Genomic DNA, 24,507 nt, shown 5'->3' on the forward strand with positions numbered 1-24,507 from the left:
GCCTACAGAAAATGGACTCTGATTTATGAAAGTATGATAGGTTATGAAAAGGAAGGCTTGTAAAGAGATAGCTTCGAATTTGGGGGTATCAAAACCAAAGCAAAATATGATGAAAATAAAAATAAAATAGATAAACCCCATAATTTATTATACCATACCTGTTCACACTGAAACACTTATCACTATATTCTGTGGATCTATATTAAAAAATCTTGTTAAACTTTGTGACATATTTCCATTCTATGGAGGTCAGGCGCGAATGAACACCCCATAATCAGGTGCGTACGCAGACCCCACAATTTTAATGAATCGTCATTATGCCAGATCAAAAATACCCATTCCTGTGTCTCGGGATCAGTTTTCTATAATAGTCAACCATATAAGAGCCTATTCATGATCAGACACACACACAGATGTTCAGCTTTATATTATAGAAGATATATATATGTATATATATATATAAATGGATTCTCCCATCGACTTCGACGTATGAGGTTCCGCCACAACACAGTTGCTTGGAAATCCACACAAATGATTTGTTTATAGTAGTGAAGGCTTTGTGTAGAACCATCCACACTTTTTGGTATTACTGCTAACCTCCGTCAGTGGAGATAACTGCCACAGGCCAGAGTATACAGTAGACCACAGGTTTTAAATCATTATATATTATATATATGACACAATCATGTTGACACACCGGTTCTTGCCAGATCACCAAAGTTAAGCAACATTGAGCCTGACCAGTACCAAATGGGTGACCATTTGGGAAGGTTGGGTACTGTATATACTGCGCTGAGTCGTAGAAATTTCCAGGTTGGTATCTGGAGGCACATTAATTCACTTGAAGAGAGGCCCCCCCCCCAGACATGCATCTTGGATATATATATATATATACACTAGCAGTTTAGTCTGGCTTTGCTTGGGCCCTATGTACTGTTCATATGTATATATATATATATATATATATATATATATATATTAAAAATTTGACTCATGGTAACCTACATCTAAAATTTCAAGTGTTTGGACCCAAAATTGGCGGAGGAGTTTGGTAGAGTCTGCAAAGGTCAACTCTGTAAACTTTGACCTCTTGGCAGCCAAATTTTCGGCCAAAATCAGATTAGAAAGCTTGCTGCATGTCTGAATACCCTTTATGTAAAATCTCAAATGTTTAGACCCAAAATTGGCTTAATAGTTTGCTAGAGACCGCAAAGATCAAATCTTTTGAACTTTGACCCCTTGCTAACCAAATTTTCAGTCAAAAACCGATTAAAAAGCTTGCCCTATGTCTGAATACTCTTTATATAAAATTTCAAATGGTTAAACCAAATGTCACCAACGTTTTTAAACATTTTGTATTTGGCAGTCGATAAGTTAACATCTGGTTGCGAGTATGTTTTTATTTACTAGTCTCCACAAGTCCAAAGAATTCAAATAATACAAATAAGTTATGGGTACTTTTGGATCCCTGTAATTAATGATTAAATAATAGTGTACTATGAAAAAGTTCTTCAATGTTTTTCCTGTGTTGTTGATCCCCCCCCCCTCTCTCCTCCGAAACCCATGTTCCGGGATTTCCTCAGATACAGTTCAGAAAAGTCATGATTTTTGAGAAAAAACAAATTTTCCCATAATGATAAAAAAAAATACAACACTTACCACAGATGTATCAAAAACCAAGGCCAGTTTAGTATGCACATAGTTGTTTCCCCTTGTTATCTGCAGACAAAAGAAACAAAAGAAACAGACATAACAAAACCTGTATTATTATTATTGCAAGAATCACAAACATTAACCTACGTTTTATATATCACTAGATGAATTCTCAAGGAAGGGTAAAATTAATATCCCAAACGGAACAGTTTTGTACCACCTTTTTGTACCCTTATAAAAGTTAAAAATAACGATACAAAACCTAATGTCCAGAATCTTTATTCCAATTTTTGACCAATATGAGGATGTTTATTTCTCTCCCATCGCGATAAATGTAACAATAAAATTTCGATTCTAGAAAATGTCCAAAATTTACAGCTTAAGCTTAAAAAGAAATTTAAATCTAATGAATATGGTCAAAGAAAGGAGAAATTGAAATTCAGAGAATCTTGCTTAAATTGGTGTTTATGGATCAAATTCTATACAAATCTGAAATATTTGAATTTTAAAATGGGAGTTTGTGTCCATATCCTGGAGTTGAATAAGTGTGATACAAAATATCTATAATATATATATCTCTCGTCTTAGGGAGGCTCCATGTTTTGACAAGCTTCTGGGTTTGACCTTTACTCCTGATCTGCAATGGAACATGTATGTTGCCAAGGACGCTGGGAAAATGGTAGGATCCTTCTACTGCTTCAGAAGATATCTCACTACTGATGCAATTCTCTATCTGTATAAAAGCCAAGTACGTTCAAGGATGGAGTACTGGTGCCACATCTGGGCAGGAGCTGCTAAAAACAGCCTATCTTACCTTAACAGAGTACAAAATAGACTTTGTAGTTTAGTGGGGGATGCCCTTTTCTCTTCCCTGCAGCCTCTCTCCCACAGAAGAGACATTGCGAGCCTGTCTTTGTTTTATCGTTATTTCCATGGCAAGTGCTTGTCTGAGCTCCAATCTCTGGTCCCCCCTCGCCAATCTTTCACGAGAAACACCCGTCTGACTGAAACCACTGTCAATAATTTTCCCCACTCTTTATTTGTGTCTAAATCCAAACGTGGATTCCATGAGCAGAGCTTCTTTCTCAGAAGTGCACGATTGTGGAACTCTCTTCCGTTTGCCTGTTTCCCACCTGACTACAACTTGGAGGTCTTCAAGTCCAACATAAACAAATTCCTGACAAACCTCCCCCTTAAGTAAGACACTTTATCAAATCTCCAATACTAATGATTACTACAATACTATATCATTGATTACTGTACACGCAGTAACCCTTATCCCTGAGTGGCCTCTGGGCCTTGATAAGTGGTGACCCCTATGTAAAAAAAATTTTTTTTTTTATATTTCTCTTTTTTTCATCTCATTTTAATTCAGTTAGTTCTCAGAGATGAAATTCTCCCTTTATTTTATTTGTTTTATTATTCCCGGTTCTTAAATATATTTTAATTCATGCATATTTCATATTTATTATTACAAAGCCAATTCTCTATTAAATATTATATTGTACCTAATTTATAGTAATGATTTCAAAAGATTAAAAAAAAAAAGAAAATGACTTGGGTGTCATATGTCAGAATCAAAACCAAAACATTTAGCACTCCAGCTGTATTCACTATCGTTTGAGCTATCGACAGATAGATAAGAAAAATTTAAAATTAAACCACTTCAAGTTATGAATGAATTTGTGCATGCGTAAAAATAATAGAAATATTCGTATTAATCGGACTACTTTTCCCATCTTCAGTGTAATTTTCACAACATATTGGTCGATGTAACCTCCTACCTTCTCCAGGTGTATCGTGTCGAACTCGGGAATGTTTCTGTCAAACTCGAGCGGAAAATCACACTCAAGATGAGAACAGTAGTCCGATGAATCCAAATAATACAAATAACCAATCCTCATCTCAAAAATTCAGAAACGTATTAGAAAATATGTCGGCAAGTTGAAATTAAGATTTTTGCATTTCAAGTTGCCAACATATTTGTGTATGCGTTATTCATCCATCCAAACAAAGATTTTACTCATTATAAACCATCCGTGGTGTATGATTACTATTTCCTGTTAATTTCAGTGTTTTGTGATCTGTAGTTTATGAGTTTATCGGTTAAATATTTATACACAGGCAGATATATACATCTATTGTTTTATTTATATAGATAATACAGAACTGTAGGAGATTCTTCCTGTTCACCCTGTGCCTTCCACTGCCTCCCACTGAGATGTAACATTGCGTTGAAGCAACAGGAACTAGAGTTTGGCAGTCGGTGCAGGACCTATTAGGTTAGAAATTCTTTTTTGTTTCCTGTTCAAGAGGAAGAAGCTTTGCACCAGCCCAGATGTAGCAACAGTACTCCATACAAACGCATATGGTTGCTTTATTTTATTTACCTCCTTTTTGGGAGGTTAAACACAAGGTCAAGCATTGGTTTGATGTAAGTGTTTCTATAGAACGAATAGGATTCAAACTAAACATATCCAGGTTTTCAATTCATGTTAACAATTTAGCCAATGTCACCTCCCGGCAAATGTTACAAGTTTTTTTAGCTTGGCAAAAAAAGAGCCTACCTTTTGTGCAGCAGACTTCGCAGCATGTTCTATGTATTAATTTTAGATTTAGGCAATTTATTAACATCAAATACGATTGATACAGATTTTCTAAACTGGAATTGAATGGTGGAAAGCTACTCTTTGTTTCTTTGATTAAGTTGTGCTTTTTTTTATTATTTATTATTATTATTATATAAATTACTAGCAGCCTTTCCAGTGTTGCCTGGTCGTAAAATATGCATAAATATTATATTTTAACTCATAGAAAAACTGAGACATGTGCATGTGAGTATTATGTTTTTTTTTAAAATAGTTAACTTCTTGTAAGTAAAAAAACAACAGCAACAAAAAAATATACTTGAGCTGAGATCGAAACCAAAACTTAAAGACAGCAAGTCAAGTACAAAAACCATTAGGCCAGTTTGACACAATCTTTAAAAAGTGTTTTCAAACCTACTTATTCTTAACATAAGTAAACTGCCACATGAACGATTCACGCATGCGCATTCGTGTAACAGTTAGCAAACAGATAAAAATCTAATGACCCCCTCCCACACACACATACATACCAATTTTGCAATTTTGACCCCTTCGCAGCCCTTTTTTCTGGAAAAAATTTTTTCTACGTGTCAGAATATCTTATATACCAAATTTCAAGTCTGTAGATCTTAAATTTGTCCTCTTACACGCATCCTTACTTTTATAGATATATAGATTAGAGAATTATAAAGAACTGTAAAATACATTAGAAGGTATACTTTCTTCATCTTCACAGGTTATCTCCTAATGCCTGCATTCGTTAATTTTTTTTTTTTTTTTTTTTTAAATATTATACTAATCATTAGAAAATTAGAGAATTGATTAAATTATGATTCCGCGGCAACAAATGACGTTTTTGTTACCTGTAAGGTGCGAAGATATTTGGCACGTCTTGCAAATTCAGCTGGGTGCAGGATGTTAAATGGTTTCCAATAGCTGTAAGAATTACCTGGAAAAAAAAAAAAAGATAATCACATGATTTGCTAGCATGAAACATTAGGCAATGATGTAGTGTAGTTAACAGCCGAGAAATCGAAAACAAACGGAGAATCATATGATATGTTAGCAAGAAAAAAAAATGAATATTTAGAAACCATTGTTTTAGATGCATACACACCTCTGCCGCATATTACGACGACACACTCCTTCAAAATTATGCTTTGCCAATGTTCGCACTAATAATCATATTTATATAAAATAACATCACAATTGGTGAAGTTAAACAAAAAAGAAAGAAAACGTCTCAAACTGGAAAGTTTATAGATGCATGCACACATCTGTTATGCATTATGAGTGTACGCCCCCCCCCCTCTCAAAAAGAAAAATTGGGAAAATAGTTAATTATGCTTCACAAATGTTTGCACTGGTAATCAAATTAATACACATATAACATCTTGAGTCGGTGAAATTGAAAAAAAAGAAAAAAAAAAAAAAGAAGTGAACAAGAAAGAAACTGGAAAGTTTCAAAAAAGAAGAGAAAGAAAAAAAAATGCATGAATTGATATAAAAATAAAATAAAAATATCAAATAAATACCAAAAATACCATCCATCCTTGATAGAGTTCAATATAGACTTCGTAGCTTAGTAGGCGATGCTCTTTTCTCTTCCCTGCAATCTCTTTTCCACAAAAGAGATGTTGTGAGCCTATCTCTACTCTATTATTATTTTCATAGCAAGTGCTCGACTGAGCTCCAATCTATAGTCTCCCCATACCAAACTTTCACAAAAAAATATCGACTAGCTACAACAACTATCAACAATTTTCCCCACTCTCTATCTGTACCTAAATCTAAATGTAAATTCCATGAACAAAACTTATTTCCCAGAAAGAAAGAAAAAAAATACCAAAAGTCTCGCTGCAGAGATAAAGTGAGAGATTACTTTCTAAATTCATTTCAGATGGTGGAGAAAGGGAGGGGGTCTGATTTGCTTTCTTTCTTCATCTAAATATGAATATATCTTTTATTTGTCCTTGTTCTTCCTGTCGCACTAATTCCTCCCATGTCTTCCTTGGCCTTCATCTATGAAATGACTCTGCTACCTCAACTGCTTGACATCTACTAACATCCATTCTTTCATTATTATATTCGATTCGACCCCATGTTCATAAACTACCAATAGATTCTTCTACATCATCATCATCATCATCACCATATTCAGTTTAATGTCCATTTTACATGCTGGCATGTGTTGGATGGCTTTAAGAAACTGACTTCTAATATAACTTGTCTCGGTTTCAAATCCATCGTTGCCACTTCCTCTCATGTTTTCCTTTGTCTTCTCTTTCAAACTGACCCTATTACCTCAACTGTTCTACATCAACTCCAAAATTTCTCGCCCATTCCTTCATCAGCTTAACATCCATTTTACATGCTGAGATGTATCCCCCCATGTATCCTTTCTTCCCATGCTTTTCTTGACCTTACCCTTCCAACTGACCCTGCTACCTCAACTGTTCTAAAAAAGTAATAAAGAATGCAAGAAATTTGTATGCACAGTATGTCAAGTTTAAGTAGCTGAGCCAGCGACTTGGTTCCCACCAGTTTTGGCGAATAACAAAGACCTGCACAGAAGCATGTCCACTATCCCTATCATCTTCAACGGACCTGAAGTAATTTTGTCAGCATTTGAAAAAGCAAAACTCTTTGCCAAGAACTTTGCAGCGAATTCTACCCTTTGCGATCAGGGCCATCTACTTTTATTTCCTCCTGTGACTGAAAACACATTAAGCAACATACAAATATATGTATGTGATGCTGCCAAGCTTATCAAAAACGTTGATTCCAGTAAAGCAATTGGCCTTGATGGCATTACAGTCAAAGTGCTCAAAAAGCTTCAACCGGAACTAGCTCCCATACTTACAAAGCTGTTTAAATGTTGCCTTAAGGAGAAATGTTTCCCAGCATCCTGGAAAACTTATCAATCTACCCTGTATTTAAAATTTCCGCAGATCAGTAATCTCCCTCCCAGTACAAACCATTCAGTCTCCTGTGCATCATAAGTAAATTGCTGGAATCTGTGATAAACAGAGAAGTGGTCAACCACCTCAGCAAAAATAACCTGCTCAGTGACATGCAATATGGTTTCCATTCTGCAAGATTTACAGCTGATGTACTAACTGTTATATCGCACAGGATTAGGGGCTTTGCTTCTAGAGCAATAGCCCTTGACATATCAAATGCTTTTGATAGAGTATGGCATAAAGGTCTACTTCACAAGATCGCCAGCTATGGAATAGCTGGAAATGTCTTCTCAATTATTAAATCATTCGTTTCTGATAGGCTTATAAGAATAGTCATTAATAGGTAGAAATCAGAAACTCATATGGTCCCCCCTTGCCAAACTTTCACAAAAAAAAACACTCGACTAGCTACAACCACTATATACGATTTCCTGCACTCTTTATCTGTGCCTAAATCTTTCATGAACAAAGCTTCTTTCCCAGAAATGCCCACATGTGGAACACTGTTTCGCTGGCCTGCTTCCCAGTTGGATACAACATAGTAGCCTTCAAATCCACTGCAAACAAATTCTTGTTGAGCCGTCCCCATAAATAATCAAATTCTACCCAATTTATACCATTAACGATTACTACACTATCACCTTAGATGTATTAACCCTTATCCTTGAGTGGTCTTCGGCCTTGATAAGTGGTGACTCCCAAGTAAAAAAAAAAAAAAAAAAATCTAACTCAAACACCCTCATCGATTCTTTCATCATCATATTTGGTTTAAGTTCTGTTTTATCTCTGGTCAGGTCTTTACTCATCCCTCTTTCTCTCAAATTCATCATTATCACTTCCTCCCATGTTTTCCTTGGCCTTCCCCTCCTATTCAACTCTGCTACATCAACTGTTCAACAGCTAGTAAACTAAACACTCTTTTCTTACTAGCATGTATTGAATGGCTTTTAGAAACTTCTAAACTATCTCAGTCTCAAATCCATCCTCTCTTGCTTTCCTTCATCTTTCTCTGCCATACCCTCATACCCTCGAAAAAGTTCCAGCAAAAACCAAACAGCCAGCCATGGTTTTCTCCTGAATATGCTGCTGCTATTGCGCACAGAAATCACTTTTTCCACTGCTTCCAACGTAATAGATGTATGGAAACTAAAGCCGCTTTCAGGACTGCCAGCAACTATTGTAAGAAAGTAATAAAGAATGCAAGAGAGTTGTATGCTCAGTCCGTCAAGTCCAAAGTAGCTGAGCAGCGGCTTGGTTCCCACCAGTTTTGGCAAATTACAAACAGAAGCCTGAACAGAAGCGTGTGCTCTACCCCAACTATCATCAATGGAAATCAAGTTAATCTCGTCAGCATTAGACAAAGCCAAACTCTTTGCCAAGAACTTTGCAGCTAATTCTACCCTTTGCGACCAAGGCCGCCAACCCCCAATATTTCCTCCTGTATTAGAAAACACACTATGTGATATACAAATATCTGTATGTGATGTTGCCAAGCTAATCAAAAACCTTGATTCCAGTAAAGCAACCGGCCCTGACGGTATTCCAATTATAGTACTCAACAAACTTCAACCAAAACTAGCACCCATACTTACAAAACTGTTTAAACGTTGTCTTAAGGAGAATTGCTTCCCATCACCCTGGAAAATCTCATCAGTATGCCCTGTATTTAAGAATTCAGGTGATCGCTCATCCCCCTCTCAGTACAGGCCAATAAGTCTCCTGTGCGTCATGAGTAAGTTGCTGGAATCTGTGTTAAATAGAGAAGTAATCAACCATCTCAGCAAAAATAACCTTCTTAGTGACACACAATATGGTTTCCGTTCTGCTAGATCTACAGCAGATGTGCTTACAGTTATATCTTATAGGATTAGCGAATCTCTCGACAGAGGCAACCTTTCTAGGGCAATTGCTCTTGACATATCAAAGGCCTTTGATAGGGTATGGCATAAAGGTTTACTTCACAAGATCTCCAGCTATGGTATAGCTGGAAATGTCTTCTCAATTATTAAATCATTTCTCTCTGATAGGTTCATAAGAGTAGTAGTTGATGGGCAAAAATCAGAAGCTCACAGTATAAATGCTGGAGTCCCTCAGGGGTCCATCCTGGGCCCAACTCTTTTCCTGATCTATATTAATGATCTTCCAAATCACATCCTTACATCATTCGTAGACATTTTTGCTGACGACACTACCATCTATGGTAGCACATCTAAGACAGTAAACGACCAAGTTCTCTCCGATTCTCTCTCCTCTGATCTTGATCACGTTGTACAATGGGGAAAGGAGTGGCTGGTTACTTTTAATGCATCTAAAACCAAGCTTCTATCTTTACATCATCAACGTTCTGATCCCCATCTGGCATCAATTAAAATGAATGGCTCTCGTCTTGGGAAGACCTCAAGTTTTGACAGGCTTCTGGGCTTGACCTTTACTCCTGATCTTAAATGGAACACGTACATCAAATCTGTTGCCAAGGCCGCTGGAAAAATGGTCGGATCCTTCTATCAATCCAGTAGATATCTCACTGCTGATGCAATTCTCTATCTATATAAGAGCCAGATACGTCCAAGGATGGAATACTGTTGCCACATATGGGCAAGAGCTGCTAGAAAAGACTTGTCCTGCCTTGATAGGGTTCAAAATAGACTTGGTGGCCTGGTGGGAGATGTCCTTTTCTCTTCGCTGCAACCTCTATCTCACAGAAGAGATGTTGCGAGTTTGTCTCTGCTTTATCGTTATTTTCATGGAAAGTATTCGACTGAGCTTCAATCTATGGTCCCCCCTCGCCAAACTTTCACAAGAAACACTAGACTAGCTGAAAACATTATCAATAATTTTCCCCACTCTTTATCTGTGCCTAAACCTAAACATAGATTCCATGATCAAAGCTTCTTTCTTAGAACTGCACGCCTGTGGAATTGTCTTCCATCTTCCTGCTTTCCAGCTGTCTATAATATGGTTGTCTTCAGGTCCAACGTGAACAAGTTTCTGATGAGCCATTCCACTTAAGTTAACAAATTTACCGAACTTCCATTACTATCGATTACTATATTGTCCTTTTGACTACTCTACACTCTTTAACCCTTATCCTTGAGTGGCCTATTGGCCTTGATAAGTGGTGACGCCTATGTAAAAAAAACAAAAAAAAACTGACCTTGTTATCTCAACTGTTCTACATCACATCAATTTTTTAATGTGACTATACCATCAAAGTCTCCTGTTCTGCACACATCTTATACTATCTAGATTTAATACCAACCAATATTTTGGGTAGAAATCGTAATGTACAAGAGAGTGTTGACATTAAATAAGTACACAGATTTATAAGGGAGATCATGTCGAACAATCAAAACAGTTGACGCGTAATTGAAGGCGATCTAACGGTCAAGAGTACTTACCACATTTTTCCTCATCAGAGTGAGTAGCTTTGAACACAACATGTGGGTGATTGAGCTGCAAAAAAAAAAAAAAAAAAAATTGGCAAACAATAAACACAAATGTTAACACCAGAGTAAACTAAACTAAATATAACCCACATTATCCACCCTTACATCCAAAATTCCAAAATTCATAATGATAGATTAAAGAGACTGAAATTTGGAGAATGTCTAATACCTGTCGTTAGAATTTGACAAAATCAGACATATTTGAATTTTCACAAAGGGCTTCTACAACTTTTTTTTTTTTTACCTCTTTTGCATAAATTAAAAATATATTTCAGCAGCATTCACCCTACACAGGTTGAACCAGTTTCCTCTGGAGGAGAGAGTGTCAAGGGAATTTTAAATTCACAAGCAGTCTCCAGTTGCATGTATATCCTGGTCAGGGGAGATAACAGCGTTAGGTTTTTGCAGTTCTTGCAGGGAGGTGTCGATGTCCTCCTATATACAGCACCTGGTATTCACAAATGGTCACCCATCTGTTATTGACCAGGCTTAATGCTGCTTAACTTTAGTGATCTAACAAGAACCAGCGTGTCAATATGATGATGCCATGTATATATATATATATATATATATATATAAACTTAAATCAAACTAAATATAGCCCACATTATGATCCCTTATGCCTAGCAGCTGTGTTCCAAATCTTATAAAGATTGATTAATTAATTTAGGAGTGAATCCTGTATAAATATATACACAAGTACAAATACCTAACTTTTACCAGGATTAATTATCTACATACTTACATTTTTTTTTTGTTCCACCTGACCGGGATATATATGCACAGGGAACCGTTTGTGAATTTATTATTCCCTTGGCATTTTCTCCTTTGGAGGAAATGGGCTCAACCTGCCTAATGCGGAAGCCATTGGCATATAATTTAAATTTATGCAAATTTACAATTCAAATAAATGTGTTATCCCAGAAAAGTATAAGTTTTTCTTTTCTTTAAATTAATCCAAACTTTTGAATTCTAGAAAATGTCTAAAACTTAAAGCTTAAGCGTAAGGAATCTTAGGAAAAAATGAAATTCAAGGAATCTCGTTTAATTAGTGTTCAATGACTATTACGGACCTATTTTCTGTGTAAAATCGGTAACATCATAATTTTGTGCATACATTCAATATCGACAGATGATCAAAAGTGCTAAATATAAATAATGGAAGTAACGTTTTTTTTTTTTGGGGGGGGGGGTTATTTTGTTTTATAAGATTTTGATATTTATATAAATATTAGATTTATTAAAAATTATAAATTTATAATTTTAAAATATTTATTTATCTGCAGGACTAATATTTTTCTTATACAATAAATATGTAAATTCAAATCGCTAACATATTAAAAAGTTATAGGCTATGAGTTTCCATAGTTTCTTGATAAAAAGTGCTAAAAACCATATTAATCAGTAACTAATAAAAATGTATTTGCAGTCGTATATTTTGAAATTGATGACAATTTCACTATTTTACAGTTGGCAATAGTCAGTTTTATACTGTATTAGCAAGGGTGCACCCGACTTTACCCGGTCATAAAATACGCTTAAATATGATATTTTAATTTGTCCAGATTTCATATATATTATTATAGAGTCGTGATTTCAAAAGTAAAAAAAAAAAGTTTTTGGGTGCCATCAGTTAGAATCGAAATCGAAACTGTAGCATTCAAAGCTGGTGACGTTACAACTGTACCAAGATGACATACATATAAACTGATTAAAAATTAACAATTAAAAATAAACTAAGATGAATGTACAAAATGTATAACGACTTTTTCAATTTTCACCCATTTTTAACCCCTTAAAGACTATTATAACCGGCTAAAGACCCATAAAAGAATGGCCAGTAAAAAATCCTATCATTTGAGGCCCCTAGCACTGCTCTATGACTTTTAGTTTCGGAGGAGATAGAGTTTGAACATATGGAGACAGACAGATAGGCAAACATATAGCCTTTTATATATAAGATTAAAATATATTTTAAAGATTACAGTATCTGGTCGATGTAAGGTTATAGATTAATAGGGATTAATATTAAAGTTAAATATGAAGTTAGAGATTAAATAGAGATTAGTATTAAAGTTAAACCTTTCTCAGAAACTACTGCGCCGATCTGGTTGAAATTTTATTATGGTAAAAGGTGCAGTGATTTAAGTATTATGGTATCTGGTTGCGGGATCAATGGGGATTAGTATTTAATGCAAAAATGAACACAAATTTAATCATATTAACTATCAATTTAGCATAAAGCACTTATTCTATGTCAACGGGCCATAACTTTTACCTTTTTTTAACGGGCAAAAATTTCTGTTATTATTATTATGAAGAAGAAGAAGAAGAAGAAGAAGAAGAAGAAGAAGAAGAAGAAGAAAAATGCTATTAGCATGTACTGAGAGAGAGAGAGAGAGAGAGAGAGAGAGAGAGATAGAGAGAGAGAGAGAGAGAGTCTTATTGAGATGCAAGAGTATATCTACTATTAGATAAATGGAACTTTGTGTGTGTGTGAGAGAGAGAGTTTATTCCCTCCCTATGAACTTCGAAACGTCTGGGTCGATTTTTATAAAATTTCGCACAAATATACTTTATGTATTTAGCAGTGTTCTTAGATAGTTTTTTTTATGGTAAGGTGCAGTGATTTAAGTATTATGGTATCTGGTTGAGAGATTAATAGGGATTAATAGAGATTAGTATTTAATGCAAAAATGAACACAAATTCAATCATATTCAATCATCAATTTGGCATAAAGCACTTGTTCTATGTCAACAGGTTATAACTTTTGCTCGTTTTTAACAAACTAAAAAGTCTAGTATGTCATTAATTTCAATACAGTATAACCTGTTTTTGCATATCTCCTTTTATATACAAAATTATTTAACTTATATATATATATATATATATATATATATATATATATATATATATATATATATATATATATATATATATATATATATATAAAATGCTAGGTTTATTTTTGGTGTCTTAAAAAACCCACCCAATATTTTTGCTGATGAGGAGACTTTGTTTCAAAAAACTATATCATAAAATTATTGTCCAAGACTCACTGTCTATCACAATAAAAACATCGTTTCCGAAACGATCGTACAATTTATTGATTTTGTTTGTTCTTCCTTATGAAACAGATTTTTAATTTTTAAATTTAATTATAAATTATCAATCATCTTACTCAATATTAAAATAGCTCTAGGACATATATGCCTATCGAGCTTATTATATATCTACATTATAATGAGCACTGTTTTCTTTTCTTTTAATTGTATTAATGAATTTATTAATACATTAAAATATACTCTTCTCTTTAGACTCTTGTTCTAATCCCCTATATATATATATATATATATATATATATATATATATATATATATATATATATATATATATATTTATTTGTTGTTGTTTTCAAACGATAAATACGGTTAATAGTGGCTCCGCCTCAAAGCTCATTTTCATTTTTTTTATTTACTTAGAAAGTCGCCCATAATTTGCTTGGACGTATATAACATATTTTATTTATTTATCATTTTTAAAACAGTAATCTACGTACACGCGTGTTTCGAGGTAACTACCTCTCTTCAGCGTAGATTACTGTAGGTAGATTGCTGTTTTAAAAATAATATATATATATATATATATATATATATATAAAATAAAAATTACAATTAAATTTACCAAAATGATCCAAGATGGTAAAACTAAAGTATATTATAAATATTAAAGAATTAGTATTTATAAAGTTATCTCAACCAGATATAAAAGCTCGATAAAACCAAATTGGAGATAGAGCTTATAATAAGAGCAAATAGTTAATAAAACAAGGAAAGTATTTAAAGACTATCCACTTATTTAATGTTTCCTTTTCAAATTAAATATGTTTTTAACTCTTTTTAAAGTGTTTTTTAACATGTTTTATTAACTAGTGCACCTATATATATATATATATATATATATATATATATATATATATATATATATACTATTTGCACCTATATATATATATATATATATATATGGATATAAAATGGTAAAGAAAAGATGCAAAAGACAAAAGTTAATTATTTCTATAGAAATAATTTTCAATGAAGATAATTATGTGAAATTTGAAAAGTTTTTGTTTGTTGTATTTTTCATTGTGAAGGCAGGCATTGGATAAACGTTAATGAGATCAGAAAATGGAAATGGCTTCATAATAAAAACGATTGTCTTAAAGGACACGCATCATGATTTATGTTGAATACAAAAACAGGGTCGTTACAATAGAATTTGTCATTTTAAAACAAGCCCCTTGTTGGGCCCATAAAATAGAGTGGTTCGAGGTACTACATAGAGCATATTCCAAAAATCATTTTAAAATGTTGAAATCTGTCTATTGTCATTTGAAAACTTTCTTTATGCAGGTAGAAGAATTCGATAAAAGCATTAAAGCTCGTAGGTGAACTTTGACTCCTGCACCTTTGTGTGAAATTTGCAAAAGATAAGCTCAGCCGTTTGGGAACCTACATGAGGAAGGAGCTCACACATGCACACACACATCAAAGTGACTTTTAAATATTATACTAGCTTGGTACCCGGCATTGCCTGGTCGTACAATACGTTCAAACATTATATTTTATTATGAGGAATAATTAGCCCAGTGACCTAAGCTGCAAAAAAAAAAAATAAAATAAAAAATAAATAAAAAGATAATAATGATAATGTCGTTCATCAAATTCCATCTGTGTTTGTTTACAATATCATGTCAGCTGATATTTGGGCTTGACAATGAATGTTCTGGAAAAGTCTCTTTTGATTAATGTTTAGTTTTAAAATATGCAAAAGAAAAAAATGATTTGCAGCAATTTTAAAAGGCACCTCTTCTTTTATCCTGAATTGAACTCATTAACAAGAAAAAATTAAAACAATAAAATAGTGAGGTACACCCGGGTTGAACACGAGATCATTCGATCTGTAGTTGATGTTCTACCACTGAACGTCAGACGTCAATAATTGCTTCTTTTTTTTTTTTAAGAACAAATACTTTTGTAAGATTTTATTATCTCCCTTGCTAGTGTAATGTATAAAAATCCCTTTTTAAAAATGATTCTTTTAATCTATAAGAAAGAAAGACTATTTTTAGGATCGGATTTTTTCGATTTTTGATACGTATCGGATGAATTTCTGTACAAAACATATCTAAGAACACTGCCAGACATATAAATTAGCTTTGTGTGAAATTTGCAAAAGATAGGCTCAGCCGTTTGGGAACCTATGAGGAAAGAGCTCACAAACACAAAATATATAAAATGGGTTAAGAAATTCCAACGAAAGAAAGATGTATATTTAAATAAGGGAGTAGTCACCAACGATGTGTATTTTTTAACATTATATAAATTCCTTTAAATTCACAATATATATATATATATATATATATATATATATATATATATATATATATATATATATATATATATATAAATTCCTTTCAATTCACAAAAATGTTGAGTTAATAGCTCGATAGTGAATATGTTAATAAGCTCAAAATATAAATATAATAATTTTATAAGTGTTTTGGATAGGTTTATAAAAAGATCTTTATTCCAAACAATTGTTTCTGTCTGTCCTCTCACCACAAATTTTCTCTTGAATAAAAGAAAATCAAAATCTTATTGGTGTGTGTTTTACCCAAACAATGATTTAACTAATAGATTTTTTTTTATTATTGGGCCGCTTAAAAAAATAAATAAAAAAGATAAACAAATGAAGAGAACGGATCTATTTGTGTGTGTGTGTGTGTGTGTTTTTTTTTTATTTAATGGAAAAAAATCCACTGACGAAACATTTTTCAAAACATCTTAAATTTATTATCAAAAGAAAAAGCGTGTTTAAGAATAGACAGAAACAATTGTTTGAAATAATATTTAAAAAAAAAACAAAAAACAAATTCAGAACATTTATCAAATTATGAATGCGCCCTGTAATTATACTTACACCTTCATCTCCACCTTGAAGTGGATGGATAACATATGTCTCATTATGAAGTTGTATCACGCCTCTGACAAAAAAAAAAAAAAAAAAAAAGAAATGGAAACATTAAAAATTAAAATAACAAAAAATAATGATGCTCGTTTCAGAAAAGATTGTGAGAAATCAAATCAAAGTGAGAATGACAAAAGTGACTTAAATAACTCTTTAATTACTGATGTATTTTGTAAGGTTTAAATTGTTTTCAAATTTATATTCAAAATAAAGAATATACACAACGGTATTCAAGTGGCTTACAGCTGTTTCCAGACAATCTTTATTTTCAGTTATAAAATATGACACAAAATTTGTTTTAACAGTATCTTTCTTCAGAACAGGATTTATTGGGAAGTTTCAATTGTACACAGGAAAAAATAATGAAGTGAAAATAAAAAAAATCATCTTGTGAAACTTTGTGAGTGCGTGTTCACTACATGGGCCATAATTGTTTATTTGTTGACTTTATCTGGATTCAATATTTGAGTTCAACACTGCTCTTAGTGTCAATTGCGTGGTCACTGTAAGTGTTGTAACAGAAGTATTACCCCTACAAACAAAACCACAACTTCAGTTTAAAAACAAGTAACAAGGTTTTATTTTGATTAGTTACAATGATACTGGTTTTCTTCTACTGAATGACAGGTCTTCAAATCAAGACAAACATATCTTCCGACCAAACACTATCATTAGCTTAAGTTCAAAACATTCATTTGTCCTTGAAATCCGGAGAAACACAACTGATTTTCTCTGTTCATTCTGTCGAAATATATATAGAGACATTGCTCATCATTTAAGGTAGGCTACATAACAAGACCATTCCAGAATCATGAGCTGTTTATCTATGGACATAAAAAATCTCATTACCCCAGGTATCTCATATCTAGATTGCCATTAATTTTTCTATGACCCAAATGGTTCACAGTCAGTATGGAACTTCATATAAAAGAAGATATTATTTCAAAGGCATAAGTCCATTTTCTGTGTGGTTCCTTCTTGGCTAGATTGATGATAATTGAAAGATGCATTGGAGATAAAAGAGAGGTTGTGAGATACAATAAAAAAAGCAAGAGGGGTTTAGAGATGCAGTAGTTGTAAAGAGAAGTGAGGAGATGCGATGGGCAGAAAAGAGAGGTGTGGAGTTATGATGAAGAAAGAAAGAAAGGTGGAGGAGGTGCGAGGGGTGATGTGATGAACAGAAAAATGTGGTTGAAGAATGCTCTAGGCAGAAACAGGGGGTCGGAAGATACAATGTACGGAAACAGTGGGTCGGGAGATACAATGTATGGAAACAGGGGGTCAGAAGATACAATGTATGGAAACAGGGGGTCGGAAGATACAATGTATGGAAACAGGGGGGTTGGGATATACAATGTATGGAAACAGGGGGGTCGGGATATACAATGTATGGAAACAGGGGGTCGGAAGATACAATGTATGGAAACAGGGGGTCAGAAGATACAATGTATGGAAACAAGGGGGTTGGGATATGTAATGTATGGAAACAGGGGGGTTGGTATATACAATGTATGGAAACAGGGGGGTTGGTATATACAATGTATGGAAACAGGGGGTCGGAAGATACAATGTATGGAAACAGGAGATTGGGAGATATAATGTACGGAAACAGGGGGTCGGGAGATACAATGTATAGAAACGGGGTCGGGAGATATAATGTATGGAAACAGGGGGTCGGAAGATACAACGTACGGAAACAGGGGGGTTGGTATATACAATGTATGGAAACAGGGGGTCGGAAGATACAATGTATGGAAACAGGAGATTGGGAGATATAATGTACGGAAACAGGGGGTCGGGAGATACAATTTATGGAAACAGGGGGTCGGGAGATACAATGTATGGAAACAAGAGGTCAGGAGATACAATATACGAAAACAGGGAGTCAGGACATACAATGTATGGAAACAGGGGTCAGAAGATAGAATGTATGGAAACAAAGGTTGAGAAATACAAAAAATGGAAACAGAGATTACTCACCGTATACCCTTGCATGTGCTCACAGCGACACTTGACCATTCATCCTTCTTCACTTTGCCATGGTAGTAGCAGTGTTCCACAACCTGAAAGAATAAAAATTTTGAAAAGTTATTACATTTTAAAAAATATCTACTGGAAGACTATTTGTCGTGATCAAGGCCATTCTTATAACAGGACAGGCGATTCTGCAACTTATTTTCTTTTCTTTTACTGAAGGCAATGTGAATTTTTTTTAGATAATTGATATCGCAATTAAAAAAAGAAGTTTTATATTTTTATGTTTTACATATCAAATAATAAGAACTACAATGAGTTAATTGATAAATTTGACAATTTTTTGTAAATGAGGAGACATATAATTTTGAATAAACAAATGCATAAAAAATGATATTTCTTGAATAAACAATGCTGTCAATATGAAAAGAAAACCTTTAAAAAAATTTATGACATGAAACTTTTACAAAATTTATAAAACTAAAAAATTAAAACAGTGTTACATGATAAGGGCTGTCTCCTTTTCATGTAAGAATAAAAATAGAGAGATTTAGTTAAAATGAAAATGAAATAGAATAGACGAAATTCGAATCTCGTAATTTAGGTTTAGAAATAGATTATGAGAGAGAATTAGACAATGGAATGTAAAAACAAACCATTGTTTAGCTTAGAGATAAAATAGTTTTAAGAAAAGGGATGCAACTATAGGATAATTTAATAAACATGTTTTTAACATATTGGAAATATAGGTTATTGAAAATATAGGTTAAAATTCCTTTTGTAAACAAAGGAAAAAGTTTTGGACACGCATTTTCAGAACACGTGAAAGAAGACACATGTTTTAACATGGGTATGACGTCATGGAAAATGGGAAGTTCTCGATATAGTTAGAAACTTTAGAGTTAAGCAGAGAGAGTCTGAGGACGAGAGACGACAGTCTGGAGTCGAGAGATGGACAGTCGAACGTCTGGAAGTGAGACGGTCACCTTTGAAACATAGAATGTAAAACTTTGAATTCCTGACTAAGAAAACCACCAACCAGTCCATGGAAATAAACGCGTCATGTGTTTTTATAAACATCGTCTTTGTGTTGTAATTCTACCAAAAGGTAAAGTGAAATTGTCATTATATGTCTTATATATCCTGTGCTTTAAAATGTCTTCACATACACAACGTCTCTACATCTCATATCTACAATGTGAACACTAAGACTGTCTCAACACTGTCTCCTCACTCTAAGAGCTTCTACTACACTTCTAAGTATGAACATTTTATATATATGAATCTCTTCATAACACGAACACAGAACGCAACATCTCTCTTAATAAGACTCTCTAAGACTCACTTTTAATAAGACTTCATAACAACGAACAATAACATAACAATAATAATAATAATAATAATAATAATAATAATAATGATGAAACCACTATATATAACAACAGTATGAACTACTGTTTTGACTAAATAAAAAGAATAACAAAAAACACAATAGTGAAAAAATAGTTCTCAAGAAAATTAAATTTAAATCTTTTTTTACATTTTTAAAAAGATTGATATGAAACTTAAAAAGATATATAAAATGAACTAGCAAATTTCTCTTAAGAAATTGAAATAGTATAAATTACTTTTTTAATTTTTTTTTTATTAATCAATAATGTCAAAAATTTTTCCGATATTATTCAATTTTGACTGTTTATAATATACTCACAAACTTATAATCAAAATGTAATTTGCATTATAATACAGAATCACTTATGAAATAAATTTGATGGGTTAGAATATCTTTTGAAGAATGTGTTGTAGCCTTACAGGCCGGTAATAAAACAAATACTGTGGTATAGTTAACAAAAAGTGTATTAGTTAAAATATGTTACAAAAGTACACGCTATAACTGCCACAAATCGCTTCCTAATTACATGTTAAATGCAAGTATATTTACAGTCTCTAGATAAGTCCATTTTTTTCTAAACTGGGTAGATCAACCAACCCCATAACAGAATGAAATTTTCTCTGAGCAATGAGAGTTGAGTGTTTATCCGCTAAAAAGATATCTGCTGACTAACTAAACATCTTACCCTCAGTAAAAGACTCCAATTTGCTTGTTACATGGATGACCTTGAGTGAAGTGCATTATTATACTGCTAATAACATGGTAAACTAATAATAATGTAAATTTGCTAGTGAGAAGCAGAGTTTGATATGTCAGCTTAAATGCTATCTAGGCGTTAGTTTGAGAATCCAACAATTATATGTTAGATACAGAGAAAAAAGAAACAAAAACGTTTAATCTTATAACTCTTTACAGTATAATCACAAAATTATAATCCAAATGCAATCTCTATCTCTACTATTATATAAAAGGAACTTTATGTACCTGTGAGTTTGTTCCCTATGGACTCGAAAACGGCTGGGCCGATTTTTATGAAATTTCACACAATGAAACTTCATGTGCCTGTCAGTGTTCTTAGATAGGTTTTGTATCGGAATGTCTTCAATAAGTATCGATAGTCAAAATAATCTGATAAAAGAAGAAACAGCCGATTTGGACCAAAGTAAACACCTTACACAACCTAACATAAAAGTCCATTTGAGAAGTTTTATTATCACACAAGCCGAAAGGCTTGCCATATTAAATCAACAGTAGGTTCTTTGATATGACGGGAGTGTTTGAAATGACTGTTTCTGTTTAGAGCACAACTGGAGTATGATATCTGACTTTTTGCATTTGAAACTTTAATTCAAGCCATTATATATATATAATTTTAAAAAATCAACAGTAGGTTCTCTACAGTGCAATTTAGACTACAATGTATTGTGAAATAAGTCATAGCGAGAGGCATGTGAGCTTCCTCCTGGTGCACCATGATGGATCCCTAACTAGAGCAGGCAATCAATCGATTTGATTGAAAAATGGACGATTTCACTCGTTTCGATGACAATAAAAATATGGGAGTTTGAAACATTTGTTGATCATCATTCAATCCCGAGCAACGTCGGGTCACCAGGCTAGTTTATGATATAATACAGAATTTCAACCGAAATAGATTTAATGGGTTAGAATTTTTTTTCAATGAAAGTAAAGTGTTAGAAATCAAAAAAATTTCTAACTAATTGGAAAATCTTGCCTCAAGTAAAAGACCTCACATTCTACGAATGGCCTTAGGCAGGTTTCATTAAGTGTGAACTTCTTTAGGAAATAGAAAAACTACATTCACTTCAGAAACTGAACTCGAGGTGGCTTGAATAAGTTTCCAGACTTTTTTTATACAGGAATTTAAAATTGGTGTAGACTCTTGAAAGTTCAGTATGTTATTGTTATACATCTTATGAAATAACTGACCAATTTTCTCATTTAAGGTTCAAATGAAAGGCTATAGCAGGAATTGGAATACACCCTACTAAAGCCTGATTGTCACAGCTGGTGAATTTCAAAAGTGCAATCTGGATGTGAGGACACTTTAGAAGAACGACATGCAATAAAAATCTGTTTTAAACTTGGAAAAAAATACCACAGGAATGTATAGAATGCTTCAGACTGCATGGACAATCCTGCATGAATCGAGCATCAGGTTTTAGGTGGCATAAGAGATTCAAGGAAGGCAGGGAGTCTGTGAGGGATGATGAGAGGTATGGGAGGAGTAAGGAAGTCAGAACACCAGGGTTGATTGGCCAAATAAAGAATTTCGTGGATAAGGATTGTCGTGTGTCTATAGAGACAATAAGTGCACAGTTTGATGTCAGTGTGGGAACTTTACACACAATTATTTGTAAGGAACTGAAGATGCGGAAGATTTGCATGAATGCACCAGTCCACAACTCTATCCTTGTCACAGACTATTTGACCAAGATGGGCATCTAGATAGTTCCTCACCTTCCCTATAATCCAGACCTTGCTCCCTGCATCCTTTGGTTATTCATTAAGCTCAAGGAAAACCTTAGAGGCTGTCGTTATGAGATAACTGATGAGATGAAAGAGGTTGTGAGGAGGTTCACTGACACGCTTACACAAGAGGACTTTCATTGGGACTTCCAGAAGTTATTGGAATGGCATTGCAGCTGGAGGAGATTACTTTGAAGGAGACTTCATGGGTGTACTATCAATACGAAAAAAGCCTGGAAACTTATTAGATGCACCTCATACATTTTGTTATTTTACAAGAGAATCACATCGGAATTTTTGGTGAAGCTTATTTATTATTTATTATTCACAATTCATTATTTATTATTCATTATTATTCGTTATGATTAATTATTTATTATTCAATATTCATTATTTATTATTATTTATTATTCATTATTATTTATTATTCATTATTATTCATCATTATTCATTCATCATTATTTATTATTCATTATTCATCATTATTTATTATCATTTATTATTTATTATTCATTATTTATTATCATTTATTATTTATTATCATTTATTATTCATTATTCATTATTATTTATTATCATTTATTATTCATTATTTATTATCATTTATTATTTATTATTCATTATTATTCATTATTTATTATTCATTATTATTCATTATTATTTATTATTCATTATTATTTATTATTCATTATTATTTATTATTCATTATTTATTCATTATTCATTATTATTTATTTTTCATTATTTATTATTCATTATTATTCATTATTTATTCATTATTTATTATTATTCATTATTTATTATTATTCATTATTTATTATTATTTATTATTCATTATTCATTATTATTTATTATTCATCATTATTTATTATTTATTATTCATTATTATTTATTATTCATTATTATTATTTATTATTCATTATTTATTATTATTCATTATTTATTATTATTTATTATTCATTATTTATTATTATTCATTATTTATTATTCATTATTATTTATTATTCATCATTTATTATTATTTATTATTCATTATTATTTATTATTCATTATTTATTATTCATTATTTATTATTCATTATTATTTATTATTCATCATTTATTATTATTTATTATTCATTATTATTTATTATTCATTATTTATTATTCATTATTTATTATTCATTATTATTTATTATTCATCATTTATTATTATTTATTATTCATTATTATTTATTATTCATTATTATTTATTATTCATTATTAATTATTCAGTATTATTTATTATTTATTATTCATTATTATTTATTATTCATTATTATTTATTATTCATTATTATTTATTATTCATTATTATTTATTATTCATCATTTATTATTATTTATTATTCATTATTATTTATTATTCATTATTTATTATTCAGTATTATTTATTATTTATTATTCAGTATTATTTATTATTTATCATTATTTATTATTCATTATTATTCATTATTTATTATTCATTATTATTTATTATTTACTATTCATTATTATTTATTATTCGTTATTATTTATTATTCATCATTTATTATTATTTATTATTCATTATTATTTATTATTCATTATTTATTATTCAGTATTATTTATTATTTATTATTCAGTATTATTTATTATTTATTATTCATCATTATTTATTATTCATTATTATTCATTATTTATTATTCATTATTATTTATTATTATTTACTATTCATTATTATTTATTATTCATTATTTATTATTATTTATTATTCATTATTTATTATTCATTATTATTTATTATTATTTACTATTCATTATTATTTATTATTCATTATTTATTATTATTTATTATTCATTATTCATCATTATTTATTATTCATTATTATTCATTATTTATTATTCAGTATTATTTATTATTTATTATTCATCATTATTTATTATTCATTATTATTCATTATTATTTATTATTCAGTATTATTTATTATTTATTATTCAG

At 31.8% G+C, this 24,507-nt stretch overlaps 1 protein-coding gene across 2 annotated transcripts in view; it reads right to left on the reverse strand.

Moving 5' to 3' along the window:
* Positions 1-24,507, reverse strand: part of LOC145263731 (disintegrin and metalloproteinase domain-containing protein unc-71-like) — a 647,136-nt gene that overhangs the window by 82,517 nt on the left and 540,112 nt on the right. For both annotated transcript variants that reach the window (XM_080120710.1, XM_080120709.1), the window contains exons 5-9: positions 18,659-18,741; positions 16,631-16,694; positions 10,603-10,657; positions 5,105-5,190; positions 1,660-1,719 (exon numbers count right to left, since the gene is read on the reverse strand). In XM_080120710.1, coding sequence (XP_079976836.1) covers positions 1,660-1,719; positions 5,105-5,190; positions 10,603-10,657; positions 16,631-16,694; positions 18,659-18,741 — 348 coding nt within the window. The remainder of the gene's footprint in view (positions 1-1,659; positions 1,720-5,104; positions 5,191-10,602; positions 10,658-16,630; positions 16,695-18,658; positions 18,742-24,507) is intronic.

The sequence above is a fragment of the Euprymna scolopes genome, chromosome 39 (assembly GCF_053919585.1).
Source record: "Euprymna scolopes isolate OS-2025 chromosome 39, ASM5391958v1, whole genome shotgun sequence".
Classification (NCBI taxonomy): Eukaryota; Metazoa; Mollusca; class Cephalopoda; order Sepiida; family Sepiolidae; genus Euprymna; species Euprymna scolopes.